At 31.2% G+C, this 20,465-nt stretch overlaps 1 protein-coding gene across 1 annotated transcript; it reads left to right on the top strand.

Moving 5' to 3' along the window:
* Positions 1-14,833: 14,833 nt before the first annotated feature.
* Positions 14,834-16,311, top strand: TRUGW13939_07915 (uncharacterized protein; the record flags this gene model as incomplete). Its single annotated transcript, XM_035491052.1, has 5 exons — positions 14,834-15,010; positions 15,076-15,392; positions 15,471-15,847; positions 15,920-16,161; positions 16,207-16,311. The coding sequence occupies 5 exons, from the start codon at positions 14,834-14,836 to the stop codon at positions 16,309-16,311; spliced, it is 1,218 nt and encodes a 405-aa protein (XP_035346945.1).
* Between the last annotated feature and the right edge of the window lie 4,154 nt (positions 16,312-20,465).

A 20,465-nucleotide genomic window follows, 5' to 3' on the forward strand; every position in this document is an offset into this window, starting at 1 on the left:
CTGACAGAATTAACTAAAAAAAAAACTATTTTTATTTAGACTAAAGCTATTAATAAAGCTTTTAAACAACTAAAATAAATATTTATAAATGATCTAATACTAATATAATTTAATCCTAATTAAGATACAATTATAAAAGCTGATTCTTTGGGATATATTATAGAGAGGATATTATTACAGTATAATAATAAAGGATTTCTATAAATCTATGCCTATTTTTTCTGAAAGTACACGTCCGCAGAGTGCAATTATAAGATCCACAATAAAAAGCTATTAGTGATAATAGTATATCTAAAGTAATAGGAACCTAAATTAACTAATATTAAGAAATTTACTATTCTAACTAACTATTAGAATTTTAAATACTTTATACAGCTCTAATAATTGAATAAAAAATAAATAAGATAGGCTAATATATTCTTATACTTTAATTATAAGCTTCAGTACTAGCTAGGACAACTAGCTGTCAGATCTAATATACTATTATAATGCTCGCAAGATATATCTAATGGGATTAATAATGAATGTCTAGTATACCAAAATAAGTATCTTATTAACTCTAATAAGGTATAAAGAGACTATCCAGAATAACTTTTTTAGGGTTACTTATCAAATACTGCACCTGAACCCTATATCTATACTATCTACATAGAGCATTTAATATTAATTAAAGAATAGTGATGACTAGCTAAAGCCAAGGATAAGAATTATGAATAAATTAAAGAGGCTGTATATTAGAAGCTTCTATAGTTTTTTTAAAACTTATAACTTTATACTATGGTATCTGAATACATAATTAATATATAGTGGACTAGTTATTATTTCAAAATTAACAATAGGTATTAGATAGTGAACCATTATACACTTATATTATATAAAAGATATATAACTCCTATCTCACTGGATATCTAGGCTGAAATATAATCTATGTCATTATAGTCTGATAACTATATTAGCTGAATTTATTTGATGATATCTAAAGATTCATAGATAACTGTGATAAATATAGTGCGAACACTGTATAAAGACAATACTAATAAGGATTATTAAAACCGCTCTCTGTCTCCTCATAAATATGGCAAGATATTAGTATAGATTTTATAGAGAAACTCCTAATGTCTAATAGAAATATAAATCTTATAGTGATTATTGACTGACTAGGAAAAAGAATTATATTGGTACTATATAAATATATAGATACTAAGATAGTGATATTAATGTTTATTGACTGATTTATACATGAACATAGGCTGTCTAGCAGTATTATATCAGATTGGAGCATATAATTTATTAATGATCTTTAGAAAGATATATGTGAATATCTAAAGATCACAAGATGATTATTAACCACGCACTACCTTTAAATTAATGGACAGACAGAGCGTGCTAACTCTATAATAGAAGAATATCTATAAAACTTCTATATCTATCTCTAAACTAATTAGAGCTTACTAACTATAACTATATAACTTGTAATAAATAGATGTAACACTACTATAACTAATATTAGCCTTTTTTTTCTGATCTATAGATACAATATTAAACTACTCTAATTAGATAAAGCTACTTCTATATCTAAGTAATAAAAATCTACTACTAAACGTATAAATAATATAGTTATTAAACTATGACAGGCCTTTTATATAGCGCAGACTAAGCTTGTCGCAGCATAGCAGTGAATAGAAGATAATACGAACTATCACCAAGAGATTCCTCTAGAGTATAAAATAAGATAGAAGATATAGTTAGATCTTCAGAATATTTAGACTGAATGATCTTTAAAGAAGCTAGACGCCTGATATATAAAATATACTATACTAGAGAAAATAGAATCCTATATATACTGACTTAATATCTTTAGAACTATTTATAATATTTTTTATATAATACTTCTTTATTTTATAGACATATATTTGCTTTCTTTATAAATCTAATATAATTACTAATTACTAGCGTACCTAGTAGAAGGCAATAAAGAGTATTTAGTTAATAGTATACTTAATAAATAGACTATATGTCAGGACCATAGATATATGAAGTAATACCTTGTCTGTTAGACTAGATATACACAATCTATATAGGAATCTATCTGGTCTATAGAAGACACTGAAGTATTTGATCACTGGCTCTAATATCACAACGCCCCTGCTAAAGGAGGGGAATAATATTAGGATTCTAGCCTCTAGGATATTTAGACTTCGTTTTTGTAGAATAACCGCATCTAGTCTATACTTAATCTACTATAGAAGAACCCCCTGATGCTATACCAGATTTGTTAGGGCGTCTTCAAGACCTACACTCATCTGTATCGACAATGTGAATCTCTGTGAATCTTTTCCTTCTCTTTCTCACGTTTGAATCTACTCAATTCCTGGACCTACATTAGGCCAGTAAGACGGGACCTAGCCCGTAACATATATCTAGCTTATTATATTTTATTCTTTTAAATAAATAATATACTACTATTACTCTTTAATATACTTTACAGCCTATCATTATAATAATACTCTATATTATCTTAAGATTACTTTACACAACGTTCTTATCTTATCTTCTGTTAGCAGAATATCTATCTTAATTCATATTTTAGTAACAAGTTATTGAACTAATTAACAATAAAACACCTTTATAATATAAAGTTTTAAGAACTAGATAAGTAATTAAACCTTACTAATAAGTTAATTATAGCAGGAAATAATAATACACTAGCAGCAGAACCAATAACTCCACATCCACTTATAAAACAAACAAGACCAATCAATCAAAACAGTAATAATAAACCTAATAAATAAATCCAACAAAAATTCACTACATTAAAAAAAGTTATTAATTAAATAAATAAATATATTTAAAGACTACAAGCTATAATCACTAAAAAAGATAATTATATTAACCAACTTAAAGCTTAAGTTATAGCTATATTACCTAATAAAGCTAGAACAGCCAGCAATAGAATTAAATTATTAAAATCTATAACCTTTAACAGAATTAGATCCAAGTTAAAAACATTCTTAGTCAATATAGAAATATATATTAAAGCCAACTAGATTATTTATAATAAAAAAAAAATAATCTTTATAATATTATACTTTACTAATACAGTAATAGAATAGATATAATCTATACTAAATAAATTATATATTACTAATAGAAATAATTAAAAAATTATTATTAGAAAACTATTTTTAAATTATAATATATTTAAATAAAAACTTAAAAAAATATTTAGAAATATTAATAAGCTATAGATTATAAAAAGATAACTAAGATATCTATAACAGACTAGATCTACTCAGTAATTAATAATTAAATTTTAATAAATAATAATATCATTATACTATAATAATACTATTTAAATTACAACCTTTAAGAATATACTTAAAAAAGAAATCTAGACAGAATTTATTAAACTTAACCAATCTAATAATATTAATAGATTTATTAAGATAGCAGTCAAGATTAATAATAAACTATTTAAAATTAAATAAAAATAACAGAAGTTTTAGAAATAGAAAAAAGTTAAAAGATTCCCTTAATATACCAATATATCAGTAAAATAAAAAACTTAATATAATAAAAATAGTAATATTAAGATACAGCTTAATAATATAATTAATAAAAAAAAAATAGCTAAACATAAAAAAAACAAAGCTTATTATAAATATAGATAAAAAAAATACTTTGTATAATAGTATTAATTAAAATAAAATAAATAAAATAATAATATTAATCCTTAAAAAATAATAACAGTTTATCAATAAGTTACAGTTATATACTAGATAATTATAACTCTCTTAAACAGTAAAAAGAAAAAATTAGAAAATAAATAGATTAATAAAATTAAAAACTTCTAGAGACTAATACTAGAAAAGAAAATATATAAATTACTTAAGAATTTTAAACAAAAAAATAGCCCTAGATAATCTAAGAGACACCTTAGACAGAGTTTAGAAAAAAAACTACCCCAGAAAGAAGACATTAATCTAAAAAAAACATAACCTTACTTACAATAAAGTCAAGAGAAAAGACCAATTAAAGAATCTTATAAAAAAGACTAATATAATAAAACTACTAGATAGCATATTAATGACCTTTTATTAAAAAATAAAAGTTAATATCTCTTAATATTTCAAGATAGTAGAAAAAATAGAGAAGTTAACTATAAAAACTTAGATCAAGAACTAAATACTCTATAATAATCATAATTAACAAGAACAATAAACCTTAGAAAAAATATTATAAGAGCAATCAACTAAACAAATAAAATAATTAGACTATTTTAAAAACAATTACTAATCATAAAGAAAGAATAAGATTCAGTCCTAAAAATCAATATAATAATTCTAAAAATAAAAATTAAGATTCTAGAAACAAACAAAAAAGAACTAAAAACAGATAATAAAGACTCTAAAATAATAAAAAAATTCCTTGAAATTAACTATAAAGAACTAAAATAAGAATATAATTACAAACTATCTAAACTAATATATTAAAAAGACTTTATTTAGATATACTAATAATATATCCTTAAATATAAAAAATACTATATATAGATATTTTATAAATATAATATATATAGAAAAAAAAACATTATATTTATAAATAAATTTAAATATATCTTACTTACTAAAAGAATATAATTATATTACTCAATACTTAGATATATTAAAAGATATTTATATATATATTATCTATAATATAAAAAATACTATCATAAGAAAATATACTAAATATAATACTATAAGTTAAAATATCCAACTTATTTCAAAGAAAAGAAAAAAAATAAATAGAAACTAACAATATTAATAATTATTTATTAACCTATTCTAAACTATCTGAAGAGCTGAAACAAATATTAATATTATATAAAAGAAATTTAATATCCTTTTTATAATAGTATTAAAACTATTAGGGTCTTAGCCCCTAGGATACTCAGGCTTCGCTCTCATAGAATAACCGCACCTAGTCCGCACCTGGTTCGCCATAGAAGAACCCCCTGACGCTACACCAGATTCGCTAGAGCGCCCCCAAGACCCACACTCGCCTGTATCAACATTCGACAATGCGAACCCCTGCGAACCTTTTCCTTCTCTTTCTCACATTCGAATCTACTCAATTCCTGGACCTACATAAGACCAGTAAGACAGGACCTAGCCCGTAACATTAGATTCGAACGTCTCACCCCCCTCCCCTATTTAAAGGGTCGAGAACGCGCCACTCCCCTCACCCGAAGGGTTGAGCTATACGATCGCTCCTCATTCGTTCAAGTCAAGCCCCTGAGAACCGTACCAACTCTCCTCATTCAGAGGATTAAATTATTATATCGCCACTCCTCGACAACCAAGTTAAGCATTAAGAAATTTCCCCATTATGACGAATAGCCCACCAAAAGACAGCCCAGACCAAAGAAACATACCTTTAGAACCGAACCAGCTATTATTAAAATAAATACAACGAATGGAACTCCTTCTAACAAATATGTCCACTCACCTATCACATATCGAAGGACAAGTTAACAATACAACTGAACCACCTATATCCAAGGTCCCTACTGATGCCACACCATCAGTAACCCCTATGTACAGTACGAACAAACCGCGCTACTCCCTTAACCATCCCAATAAATATAACAACTCTGATCGTTCATAATATATACAGTTCATAGTAATCCTATATACAAAATTGACAGTCGATATATCAGCAATCGGAGGACTGTACGAGCAACTGTAATACACCTATAGATAGTTGGCAGAAAAGGCCTAGATAAAGGTCTACCCCTAGATACAGCTTCATAGGAACATAAATATAGTCACCCCCACTACACTAGAAGCTTTCTTTGCACACCTTAACGTGCTGTTCAAAAATCATCAACTTGTAGAGAAGGCGAACCTTAAACTTAACCATATACAACAAAGGCATACCCCTTTCCAAGACTTTATCAGCGAATTTAAACAGATATTACTTCTTGCAGGAGGTCAATCATGGACCGACAACATAAAAATCTCATAACTGAAAACCGCGATTAACCAAGAAATGAGGTGTGTGACTGTTGGGAGCGACATGCTGAAGTAGTACGAAGCTTTCTGCAAATACTTACACTGAGTAGCGAACAACCTTGAAGAGCTGAAAAGGATTAACAACATCCAATCCCAATATAAGTAGAACATTTTCCATCTATTCACAAAAGGAACCTCCCCCGATAGAGGATAGCCCCAAGTTATAGACTAGACATTTATAGACCTGCTAATTAATACTGTCAGAATAGACAACTATTTTCAATACAGAAAACTGGGTTATATTATCTAATACTGTTCTGAACCTGCGCCACTCCATTAGACACCATCTCCGAGGAACTATAGTAAAAAGAAATATGATATATTCACGAGAATATCTAATACTAGAGTAAAGGAGAATAAAACCAAATCTGATATAGGCTCAGATAGTATATCAAAGTCAAAAGAGTAGCTCCTACGCAAAGTCACCTATAGGAGCCAAAATACAAAACAGCTCATAACTTTAAGAATTTTAAGAAGATGGTTGGAAGATTTAACAGATCCCTATTCAATATAGATATATAGTTAGACTATAGAACCAATACCAATACTTTAATTAATAGTGGGTGCCTCACCTATAGGATCATCAAAGAGACCTTCGCTCGAAAGAAAAAACTGAATTGTAGCGCTATTAAACCTAGACCTATTAAAGAATATAATAGTTCGGCACCTCAATACATCAAAGAAATTACACACGTGACATTAGATATCAGAGGAAATATACAGAAGAAAGCCTACTTCTATGTGGTTCCGAAGTACAAATACGATATAATATTAGATCTCCCATAGATAGAACACCAACATGTAAGAATTGACGCCACTAGAGACCAACTAGAATTCGGGAATAGAATATCCATCGATAAAAAGAATCTATTACAACCTGAGTACACCCCCCGACAGATTGGTGCAGCTGTGGTGAACACTTTGAAAAGGATGCGAAGCAGGAAAAAGGAGGTTGATATATTTGCAGTCTCCATGCGGGATATTGAGAAAGCTCTGGCCCTGAAACCACAGACAGACCCAGGGAACAAGCTATCTAAGTATTACCACGAGTTCCTGGAACTATTTAATCTAAAGAAAGCTGATAAGCTACCATCGTCATGTCTGAATATCGACTATCAGATTAAACTAATTGACGCTGACGTGAAGAGGTATAAGCTAGAGATACTATAGAGCCCTTTTTATAATATATCACAGGAAGAACTGCTGGTCTTATGGAAAACTCTCCATAACTTACTGTTGAAGGACTTTATATATGTGAGTAACTTGTCTGCTGCAGCGCCGGTACTGTTTGTAAAGAAACCCAGAAAAGGATTACGCTTCTGTGTTGATTATTAGGCGCTTAATGCTATGACAAAAAGGGACTAATATCCATTATTGTTAATACATGAGACCCTACAACAAATATCTAAAGCCTAATGATTTATAAAGCTTGACGTTACAGTGGCCTTCTATAAGATATATATCGCCAAAGGAGACAAGTAAAAGACAGCTTTCCAAACTAAATTTAGATTTTATAAATGGTTAGTAACATCTTTCAGCCTTACTAATATGTTGAGCATATTTTAATGATATATCAATTGGATCCTTTATGAGTTTCTAGACGATTTTGTATCTGCCTATCTGGATGATGTATTTATCTTTACAGAAGGTAGCTGCGTGTATCATCAGAAACAGATAATAAGGGTGCTAGAATGCCTGTGTACTGCGGGACTACAGCTAGATATTAATAAATATGAGTTCGAGGTGTAGATAATAAAATATCTTAGATTTATATTAGAAGCTGGAAAAGGGATCTGAATGGACCTTGCGAAAGTCTCTGCCATTTTGGAATGGAAAGTCCCAACATATATGAAAGATGTGTGATTGTTTTTAGGATTTGTAAATTTCTACTAACAGTTTATCTAAGGGTATTCTAATATAATCCGTCCGCTGACAGAACTGACTAAAAAAGGAATTATCTTCATTTAGACTAAGGCCGTTAATAAAGCCTTTGAACAACTAAAGCAAATATTTGTGAGCGACCCAATACTAGTGTAATTCAACCCTGAGCAGGATACAATCGTGGAAGCTAACTCTTCAGGATATATCATAGGGGGGATATTATTACAGTACAATAACAAAGGACTTTTATGAACCTGCACCTACTTCTCCCGAAAGTGCACGCCCGCGGAGTGCAATTACGAGATCTATGATAAGGAGCTATTAGCGATAATAGTATATCTGAAGTAATAGGAATCTGAACTAATTAACACTAAGGAGTTTATTATCCTAACCGACTATTAGAATCTTAAATACTTCATGCAGCTCCGACGGTTGAATGAAAGGCAAATGAGATAGGCTGGTATACTCTTATGCTTCAACTATAAGCTCTAATACTAGCTAGGGCGACTAGCTGCCAGACCTAATGCACTATCATAATACTCGCAAGATATGCCTGATGGGATTGATAATAAACACCTAGCATACCAAAATAAGCGTCTTATTAACCCTAACAAGGTACAGAAAGACTATCTAGAACAACCTCTCCAGGGTCGCTTATTGAACACCGCACCTGAACCCTATGTCCACGCTACCCATATAGAGCACTTAATGTTAATTGGAGAACAGTGGTGACTAGCTGAAGCTGAGGATAAGAATTATGAATGAATTAAAGAGGCTGTACACCAGAAGCTCCTGTGGTTCCTTTAAGACCTACAACTTCGCACCATAATATCTGAATACATGATTGATGCAGCGGACTGGTTACTATTTCGAAACTGATAATGGGTACCAAACAGTGAACCACTCTGCACTCATATTATACAAGATACGCATGACTCCTATTTCACTGGACACCCAGGCCAAAATATGATCTATGCCATCATGGCCCAACAACTATATTGACTGAATCTATCTGAGGATGTCTGAAGGTTCGTGAATAACTGCGACAAATATGGTGCAAACATCATATGGAGACAATGCTGACAAGGATTATTAAAACCGCTCTCTATTCCCTCGCGAATGTGGCGAGATATTAGTATAGATTTTATAGAGAAACTCCCAATGTCTGATGGGAATACGAATCTTATGGTAATCGTTGACCGACTGGGAAAAGGGATTATATTGGTATCATGCAAACATATAGATACTGAGACAGTGATATCAAAGTTTGTTGACCAATTTATACGCGAATATAGGCCGCCTAGCAGCATTATATTAGATCAGGGCATGCAATTTGTTAATGACCTTTGGAAAGGTGTATATGAATATCTAAAGATTATAAGACGATTATCAACTGTGTATTATCCTTAAACTGATAGACAGACAGAATGTGCTAACTCTGTGGTGGAAGAATACCTGTGGAACTTCTATACCTACCTCCAAATCAATTAGAGCCCACTAACCGCAATTGCGCAATTCGTAATAAATGGGCGTGACGCTACTGCAACTAGTATCAGCCCCTTCTTTCTGACCTATAGATATAACGTTGAACCACTCTAGTTAGATAAAGCTATCCCTATATCTGAGCAGCAAAAACCTACCACTGAACGTGCAAACGATATAGTTACTAAGCTACAGCAGGCTTTTGATATAGCATAGACTGAGCTTGTCTCAGTGTAGCAGTGAATGGAAGATAATATAAACTGTTATCAAGAGACTTCTTTAGAGTATAAAGTAGGACAGAAGGTATAGTTAGACCTTTGGAATATTCGGACCAAACAACTTTTAAAGAAGCTGGACATCCGATATGCAAAATATACTATATTAAAGAAAGTGGGATCCTATACATACTAACTTAATGTCTTTGGAACTATTTATAATGTTTTTTATATAACGCTTCTTTGCTCTGTAGACACATATCTGTTTCCTTCACAGACCTGACACAATTACCAGCCACTAGCGCACCTAGTAGAAGGCAATAAAGAGTACCTAGTTAATAGTATACTTAATGAATGGACTATACGTTGGGGCCGCGGACATATGAAGTAATACCTTGTCTATTGGACCAGATATACGCGACCTATATAGGAACCTATCTGGTCTATGGAAGACATCAAAGCACTTGACCACTGGCTTTAATACTATAATGCCTTTGCTGAAGGGGGGGAGTAATGTTAGGGTCTTAGTCCCTGAGATACTTAGGCTTCACTCTTGTAGAATAACCGCACTTGGTCCACACCTGGTTCGCTATAGAAAAACCCCCTGACGCTACACCAAATTCGCTAGGATGCCCCCGGGATCTATACTCGCCTGTATCGACATTCGACAATGCGAACCCCTGCGAACCTTTTCCTTCTCTTTCTCACGTTCGAATCTACTCAATTCCTGGACCTACATAAGGCCAGTAAGACGGGACCTAGCCCGTAACAAAAACTAACCAATACTACATAAAAAAATATCTATACTATAAAGGACGAGTTATCTATACTGATAAAAATTAAACCAAAATTATTTTATTATAAAAATAATACCTTAAAAGGTATAGAAAAAGACATTATCTTATTACTATAACTATCAAGATAAAAGAAACTATAATTATTATTAAAAAAATAATTAACAGATACAAAACCAAACTATTTCTTAACTCAGAAATATTAATAAATTATATTAACAAGATATATATCAAAAAAAATAAGATCTAAATATACAAAATAAATCTATAGTATACTATATAAAATTTTAAAGAATAAATTATAATCAAAGGATTCATATAATAAACTGAAAACATCATAATTAAATCAGAAGAATATAAAAAAAGTATCTAATTAGATTTAAATCTATTTAAACAAAAAGATTTTAATATTATACTTAGAATAACATAGCTATAGAAATATAATTTTATTATTGACTAGAAACACAAGATAGTATCAATAAACCTAAAAATACTATAAATAAAAATTAAATTAAACTAGCAGTTAAAAATAAAATATACTAAAAAAATAAACAAAATAAACTAATAAATTAAAATATAAAAGAAACTAAAAGAAATCTATAAAAAAAAACTAAAGAAAGTGCTTAATAAGCTATTAGAAAAATATTAAAATTTTACTAAATTATTTATAAAAAAAGAATATTAATTATTATAATATAAAAAAAAATATAAAACAGAGATATCTTTTAAAGTAGGAGTATAGGTGCTATAAATTAAGTAATAATAAATCTTATAAAATAAACTCTAAACTACTAAAGAATTTATTAAGAAATTCTTAGTAGCTAGTTATATCAAAGAATTAAAAGCAAAGACTTTTATATAAGTAATATTTATACTAAAACGCGACAGATTGCTATAAATAGTTATTAACTACTAAAAATTAAATAATATAACTAAAAACAATACAAATAAAACACTATACTAGGAACAGAAAAGAAATTTGTTACAAGGCATAAAAATTATAATAATATTTAATATTAAATAGAGATATTATAATCTATAAATAAAAAAAAACAATATCTAAAAAACAATATTCTTTATAGATTTGAGATTATATAAATGGCTAATAGTATTTATAGGATTTAAACAGCTATTAATAGAATTTATAAGATTTATAACCTATATCTTATAAGAATATCTTAATCTCTTTATTGCAGTATACTTTAATAATATTATAGTCTACTTAAAAGATTTAAAGAAATATAATAATTATATATAACTAGTTATAATAAAATTTATAAAAATAGGATTAACTCTTAAAATTAAGAAATATAAATTTAATATTATATAAATTAACTATTTAAAAATAATATATATAATAAATAGACTAGAAATACTAAAAAAAAAATTAGATATTATCTTTAAATAACCAGCTCTAATAAATATCTATAATATATAATCTTTTCTTAGAGTTAGTAGATATATTTAATAATATCTTAAGAAATACTTAGATATTATAATATTAATAATAGAATTACTAAAAAAAGATAAATTATTTAATTAAATAATAAGAAAATAATGATCTTTTAAAAATATTAAAAAACTTATTAAAATTATACCAATTTTATAACTATTTAATCTAGAATTATAAAGTATTCTATAAATAAATATATCTAGATATGCTCTTAGAATAATCTATAAATAAATTAATAAAAAAAAAGAAATATAGATTATTATATTCTACTTAAGAAAATTTATATCAGTAGAAGTTAATTATAATATTTATAATTAAGAATTATTTATAATAGTTTAAGCATTTTAATAATAGTAATATTATCTCTAAAGAATAAAATATAAGATAATTATTAAAAGTAATTATTATAACTTAAAATATTTTATAATAATAAAAGAATTATCTAAAAGATAAATATAATAGGCTAAAGAACTAGCCAAATTTAATTATAGAATTAAATATATTCTAAAAAAACAAAATATAGCTATAGATATATTAAATAAATAACTAGATTACATAATCAGAATAAAATTCCCTAAAATAAATATTCTATAAAAAAAATCAGGAGTTCTATATCACAATTATAATATAATTATTACAACTATAATAAAAGTTATTAATAATAATCTATTTTATAAATAACTACATCAAAAAACAAATAAAGATTATAAAATTTAAAAAGAATTATAAACTGGATAAGTTATAAAAAATATCTAAAAAAACTTAATAATATAGAATAAAATAATCAGAGTACCATAGAATATAACTATAGAAATCATTCAGTGCTACTATAATCCTCTAATAAAAAGATATCAAAGAGTTGAAAAAATAGTTAAAATAATTATCTAAATATTCTACTTTCCTTATATTTAAAAAAGAATTAAGAATTATATTAGAAACTATAATAAATATAATAGAAATAAAATAGTATACTATAAACTCTTTAAAAAAATACAAATATTAAAAATACTAGAAGAAGCATAGAAAAGTATTACTATTAACTTTATCTAAAAACTATCACAGTTCAAAAACCTAGTAACAGGAGTTACCTATATCAATACTATAATAATAATTAACTAACTTACAAAATATATTATCTTAGAACTAATACTAAAAGATATAATAGTAGAATAATATATAAAACTTATATTATAAAAAGTTTTTATATAGATTAGATTACTAAATAAACTTATTATAAACTAAGATAAGTTATTTATATCTAAATATTAGTAGATAATTATAAAGATATACAGAATATATTATAAATTATTAACTATAAATTATCAATAGACTAATAGCTAGTCTGAAAGAATAATTCAAATAATTAAATAATATTTTTAATACTATTTAGATTAAAAATAAGATAATTAGATAAAGCTACTATTATTAGTATAATTTATATTAAATAATACTAAAAATATTATAATAAAACAAGTTCTACATTTTATAAATCTTAAATAATACCTAAGAATAATATAGTCTAAAGTACTATAAGAAAGATTATCTAAAGCTATAATAATATAAACTAAGAAACTATAGACACTTTATTAAATAATCTTAAAAAATATTAAGTAGTCTAAAAATTAAATAAAAATTTATTATAATAAAAAATATAAAAACATATTAATCTTTAAAAAGAAAAAAAAAATTTATTTACTAGATCAGGCTTTTGATTTGTGCCGGCGACCCCGTTTTTGGCTATGATCAACGCCCAAACCCGCGTCCTCGGCTCCGGCGCCACATTGTTCCAGCCGGTGCGTGGTGCGAGGAGAGCCCTGGTCGTGGTAGTATGCACCCTTCTGCCGTCATTCCGCCCTCATGTGCGCGCGGGGCCTGTTCTAAGCACCGTCAGGGCCGTTCTAGGAACCTGCTAGGAACCATGACTGACTATAATTTTGGTGTTTTTGCGTTCTCTATGTCCAAATTTAGATTTATAACTATTTAGTGACAGCAGCAAGTCAATATGCACCCTTTTCTACCCTATATAATAGGACCTACACTCCCCTCCTAGTAGGTGGTGTACCCTGCTGGTACCGCATCACATTTTATTCCTTTCTACAAGCCTTTCTAAGGTTATAGTCTCTTTGCTTCTTTTATTTCTACAATTAACTTGCTGAACACTTGAATCATCTTTTTTAATTCACTTTCCTCTCTCCGCTTATATCTTCTTCTCAACTCTGATTAGATCTGGTCTGTGTAAATCTCCCTTAATTAAATAGTCCCTACCGTCTCTATCCTTTACTAACGATAGACTGCCGCTCCAGTTACTGTTTTGATGATGGCAGCTCAGACAGCGAGACAAGTAATATCTCTTTCTAAATGGACCTCGACAAAGCTGATATAGAGTTAGAAACGGATATAACTAATACAGATATCTTAATAACTCCACCGCAGAATAGTAAACCTTGAATCTTGCCACTTCCAAACTACGGTTGTCAACGTCAATGCTGATATAGATGAGCTTATGTTATAGAGCTTACTAGAATATGCAGACTGTCTACTGTACTGTCAACCTTTCATCATCAGAACCTATATCTAACCACAGATAGTACAAGTCAATCTATTAGAAAACTAAAAGAGGGCCAGGCTTTTATGTTAGATAAAAAGGACTTTGACCAATCTAGCGACAACGATAAGGATGATGACCCGGACGTCGAGACTGATAACGATGAACTGTCTGAAGATGACGACGACGAGGAGGTTTACTCAGACTCGGTGAAGAAGGGAAAGGAGTGACTGCATAACTGGTGGGAATGGTGAGTGATGTTGCATGATGTCTGTCTGTGGTTGAATGATTTCACTGAGTGAAGCAGGTTCTGTCGGAAGAAACTCAAGAAGGCCCGATCGACTCCAGGCACAGTATACTCGAAATAGAATGACCCTGTCGCCGTCCTCCCCACTGCAACAGCACGGATGCTGGAGGAATTTTTCTGGTTCTGCCTTCGTCTCACAACGGGAAAGAACGGACGCAAACTTCCAGGGATTGGCAAGCTGAGCACCCTGGGGCAGGACTGGAAGAGCTTCCTGCGCTATTTTAAGGGGGCCACCAAAGTACCTTTAGATACCGAGCTCGGCCTGAAGATGAACAAGGTAAGCGCCGATGAGTCCCTCTCTGTTGCTCATCTCGGCAATCCATCTGACCTTGATCCGGGTAGCGTTTGCGGAAATTGGCCAAGGAGTTCGGGCTGGATGACCAAGAGCAGGAGAAGACCCCGATATTTATTGAGGATCTCGTGCCGCTTCAAGAGACAACCCTCCACACCCAGGAAAAGCGGTTTTGGCTCGGCCTGCAACGGATCCAACAATGTCTATACAACGTCATGGCTTGCTTCACAGTCAACCGGATCAACGCGATGCGGATGCTTCAGTACAAACATTTACAATACTCTTTACAGCAAGATCTCCATGGAGGACCGCCCCGGATTCTCCTCGAGATTACGTACAGTTTTGCGAAGAAGTACATGGGGGTGATGTAGGGGTATACTTCTATCCTGATTTCTCATTGAGCTGGCCTCAGTCCATGTCCACTTTCATGCTAATGTCGCTCTAGGAATACGTTTCTAATCCCTGAGATTCTCTTCGATCCATCACTAATACTCAGTCCGCACACGTTCCTGCTCAGCATACTCTTTCGCAATGACGCTTTCAAAGCCCTGAATCTCAAATCCATGGAAGATCTCCGCCAACTCTTTCTCGAGGGTGGCCGGCAGCAGTTGCCGCTCCCGTTGAAGCGGGAGAAGGCTGACTATTATGTCTTCTGTCGAGTGGAGGCGAAACGCGGCAAAGTCACAGTGAACACCAAACTGCCCATCACCCCGAGTACGCTCTCATCCCAGATGAAAGACTTCGGGGAGATTGCTGGGTTTTTGTGGAGTATGTTTACGCACCGATTCCGCTACGGTGGCGGTGCCATCATGAACACCAGTGGTAAGTTCACTCCTCTCACACATCTCCATATTCCTAGCGGTGGCTAATCTCCGGGGTGAACCCTGCGCGAAGGCCTCGTCAGCAACGCGCAGCAGAACCTGATCATGAAACACGCCAGCATGCGAATGTTTCTCAACCATTACTTCCCTCGATGCATTGGCACCGATATGCAGGCTCTCATGAGAGGTCTGGAGCCGGACTCGGAGATGATGCGAGCGGTAATGTGTATGGGACACTGGCTCGATCCACGACAACCACAGGACTTGACTGACCAGCAAAAAGTATCTGTTGAACAAGAGCTGGAGTTGATAGAGGTAATCTAGAAACAAGATCAGTTAGTGATAGAGCTATAATCTTAGCCACAGAAGGACAGCGAGCAGCTAGATAAACTAGAACAGCTCAAGAAGGCCGTGACCAATACCCATAAGCATCTCCTGTACGCTCTGCGCATCCATATCTGCTAGGAGTTTGATGAGGAGTAGGCTGTCGTTGACATTGAGCAGCAGCTCTCTGGAATGACGCTTCACGATAAAGAAATCAAAGAGACCCTCTAAAAAAAGGAACAGATATTCCCAGAGCAGATCTCTCTATTGGAAAAACTGATGACCTAGCCCACCTCCGACTCGATTAAAGTGGAATAGCGTCGACAAAACAAGGTAGTAGAAGCTGTACAAGTCTACTGCGACGTTCTTAAGGATGGACTGTGGTAAGAAAGGCGACTGACTACTGTATTCTATATAAAAAAAGACATTATGATGGTGGACAACGCCTTGATAGAAAATATTTTAATAGAATCAGTTAGTCTCCTCTTAGAGCGAGATCAAGCCTTCTAACTCACCAAGAATTATATTATAAAGGCTCCTTACAAGGAATTATTGCGCTGTTTTTAGTATTTTAGCGACCTTAATTAAGTGGATAGTCGCCGCCTCAAGCGCTATGATTATTACCAGAATCTGGTGCAACATTTCCGGGACTGGCATCTGGATGATCGTCAATGTAACTTTTGTAGGGACAAGGACGGCGAGTTTCTTATCTAAATGCATTGGCAGCGCCACATCCAAGATGCTTATCGACTTATATCTTAAACTCCATATATCGAGCTATTAGGATTATTTTTGTATATGTTTAGTTGTCCTCTTTTGCATCCTTATTAGTTTTTATTTGTGTTACCAGCTATTTTCTGAATTCCAGCAATGTTTTCTATTTATAGAGCCTGTTTTACTTTAATTTATTAATCTCTTATTGTTTCCCAGTCACTGGCCGACTTGTCTTGACTCAGTCCAAAAATCAAATTCAAGTAATCCAACCTTCTAAAGATCATACTTTATCAGGTATAATTTCCCAACATCCTCCTTAAATACGTACAAGACGCTGGGTGTCCTGTTATAAAATAGTTATATAGAATACCAAAAGACTTATCCCCTACTTTACATAGCTGCCAATAATAATTCTTCCCAGCCCTCTACAACACAGTCTATTTATAGCTTTATACTTATTAGCGCTTAAATCATAATATTCTAGAATATTATACCCTGATTAGCCTACATTTCTAAGTTAGCGACATACTCAGCAACTAATAGTTTATTTCCTTCCTCTACAGCATAGACTCAGACAGCATTACTCATGTTTTTTCCCAATTACAGTTAAGTACATAGACTTCGCCTCAAACCTCTAGAGAGTCTATCTTTTAGTTATTCTGGCCGTATCTCGGAATCCAAGAATTTTGGAATCGTGTGATATTCGGTTTTCCGAAAATATCTCTTGTACAAGGATCTATAGAGAGCTGCTTCATGCAGTGATTATCTCCTGGGCAGTGATTACCTCCTAGGCAGTGATTATCTCCTAGGCAGTGATTATCTCCTGGGCAGTGATTATCTCCTAGGCAGTGATTATCTCTGGGCAGTGATTACCTCCTGGGCAGTGATTACCTCCTAGGCAGTGATTATCTCCTGGGCAGTGATTATCTCCTAGGCAGTGATTACCCTATGAGCGAAGATTACTTCCAGAAATCGCCTAGTATAACTGTGACAGCTTTGGACCCTACATCCAATTCTGGACTCTGGAATCATAAAATGTTCTGGATTATTTGCGCTTAATACATAAATTTTATTATTGGATCCTAGGGATATCTGAATCTGGACCCAAAGGCCATATTTGAGCTCCATCAATAACCTTTTCGCCATGATACAGTATCGACATACCAGTTACTTCTCTTTTCCGTACATTTCTCTTCTCTAGGAAATTCTCTTCTATTAAAATTTCACTTTAACATAAATTTCGCTAAAGCGAAATTTGATTCTGTCCGAAAAATTCACTTTAGGCGCCGCATTTTAGGTTGCGGTTGTTGAAGTAGGTTCAGCGGTATGTGGAAGCATGTTCTTATTGTCTTATTATGAGGGGCAGATGGACTGCTTACATATATATACACACACATATACATAGACCCACATCTGTATACCATCAGCTACACGTACAGCTATCAGAATATTTAACATTCTCACTCGATAGCTATCTTGATATTAAAAGTGTGTCAGCAACCATATATTATAATGCTAATAGATTCTATTAAAATCTTTCAAAACCTTTGTGGAAAAATAAAGGAAAAGGAGCCTGCATATCTACTAATTTGAGGTGATATCTTATATATCCTACTTGATGCCTAGCCCTTTTCAAAACTATTCAAAACAGTCTTATATAAGAGGCTTAGTAAGATTATCAGTAATTTATTCTATAGTTAGTATATATTTTAGCTCAACTATCCTAGTACTTTAAATCTCTTTCTATTATTTATATTAGATATCTATATATTTTGTGCATAAATAATATTAAGAATTTAAAGATAGAGTAATAGCTCCTTGGTTATCACTATAAATAATTATTACTACTCTTCCTTAGCTTATATTAAATTTATTAAAGAGTTTTCTTAGCTAGATAGCCTCTTTTATTATCTATATCTATTTCATAAACTCAGCTTTACAGGTTGATAGAGTAATAATAGACTGATATTTAGATTGCTAGCTAATTGCTCTATTGCCAATATTAAAGAGATATCTAGCTATAGATTATCTTGTATCTTAATAACCAGCTTAGTCTGTGTCTGTGAAGCTATTTAATCTCTAGAGATAATCTTTATATATTAGTTTAAGAGTATTTATACCTCTGAAGTACTAAATAATTCAATAAGCAAGTTTTATATATTATAGTCTAGAATTGGCCAGGTACTAACTTGCTATCAAGACAATATATATAATGTCTCCCCTGGTTCTGAGTATAATATACATTAGAGACCCTATAATATATTAATATTTAATTCTTTGATCTATAGAACAGATGTATTCTGATCTATTCTCTAGTAGAGAGGAGATTTTTATTAGTATATTGATAAGAGTATAATTATCTATTCTAAATTAATAAATAATCTTATAAATGTATGCTTCTTGACTTAAATAAAATATTTAGTTCTATTAATCTCGTTAGACAGATATGCCAAGATAGTAGCTATACAGTCCTAGGTCAATTATATAAAAATGATTTCTAAAGGACCGCTTAATCTTCTTAATTTCTATAATATTAGGCTTAATAATTAAAAGATCATCAATATATACTATAATATAAACAGTATTCTATACAAAGATACCAAAATCAGCATTGATAGGCTTAAAGCTAAGATTATATAAGAAGTTTATTAGAATCTGATACTAGATACATAGCGTTTATTTTAAGCTGTAAAATACTTTCCAAAGTTTGTAAACCTTTATTATACTATCTATCAAGTAATAAGGCTGTTCAATATAGATTTTATAGTTAATATTTCTATACAAGAATACAGTTTTGACGTCTATTTGTTCAATCTTAAGGTCTAAGGCAGCCACAATTGCAAATAGCACTTTATAGCTTATAAATTTGACTACAGACATAAAAATCTTATCATAGTTAATACCTTCTTCTTATATAAAGCCTTGCACTATCTATCAGCACTTATAACAGACGACTTCTCTATATAGCCCTCATTTAATTTTGAAAACCTACTTTCTACTAAGGACCCTTCAGTCCTTAGAAAGGTCAATAAGCTCCCATATCCTATTTTATTTAAGAAAGTTAATTTCATTAATTATTACATTTTCCCATTCAGGCCAGCTAATATCATTCATTGCTTGCCGAAGGGTTTTTAGTTCAAAAGATTCTGTCTGTTCTGCTGCTAGAGTTAAAAAGATTAGAATTACTTTCTTATAAGGTATATTTATTAGCGCAAGCTCTTCTTCATTTTTAATAAAAATATCCTATGTGGCCTACAACCCACAAACTCTAAATTCAGAATAATATTCTAGTAGTTCCTACTATACTATATATTCTAGATAATCACATTGGAACTCTATATATTATAGCCTAGCTCTTAACCTTAAATCTTATTACTGCACTATATTCTCTAGGCAATTATATTAGAGATCTATATATAATAGTCTATCTCCTAACCTTAGATCTGGTTAAGTATCATATTATTACTAGTCACCAACAGTTGATGAGTCGCTCTCTTAAGCAGTCTCCTATAGAATATCTATAAATAGTCCAAAAGCGTCCTCACCCTGTATAAATAAGCAGATGATATCTCTATATCCAA

The sequence above is a fragment of the Talaromyces rugulosus genome, chromosome IV (genome assembly GCF_013368755.1).
Source record: "Talaromyces rugulosus chromosome IV, complete sequence".
NCBI classification, from domain to species: domain Eukaryota; kingdom Fungi; phylum Ascomycota; class Eurotiomycetes; order Eurotiales; family Trichocomaceae; genus Talaromyces; species Talaromyces rugulosus.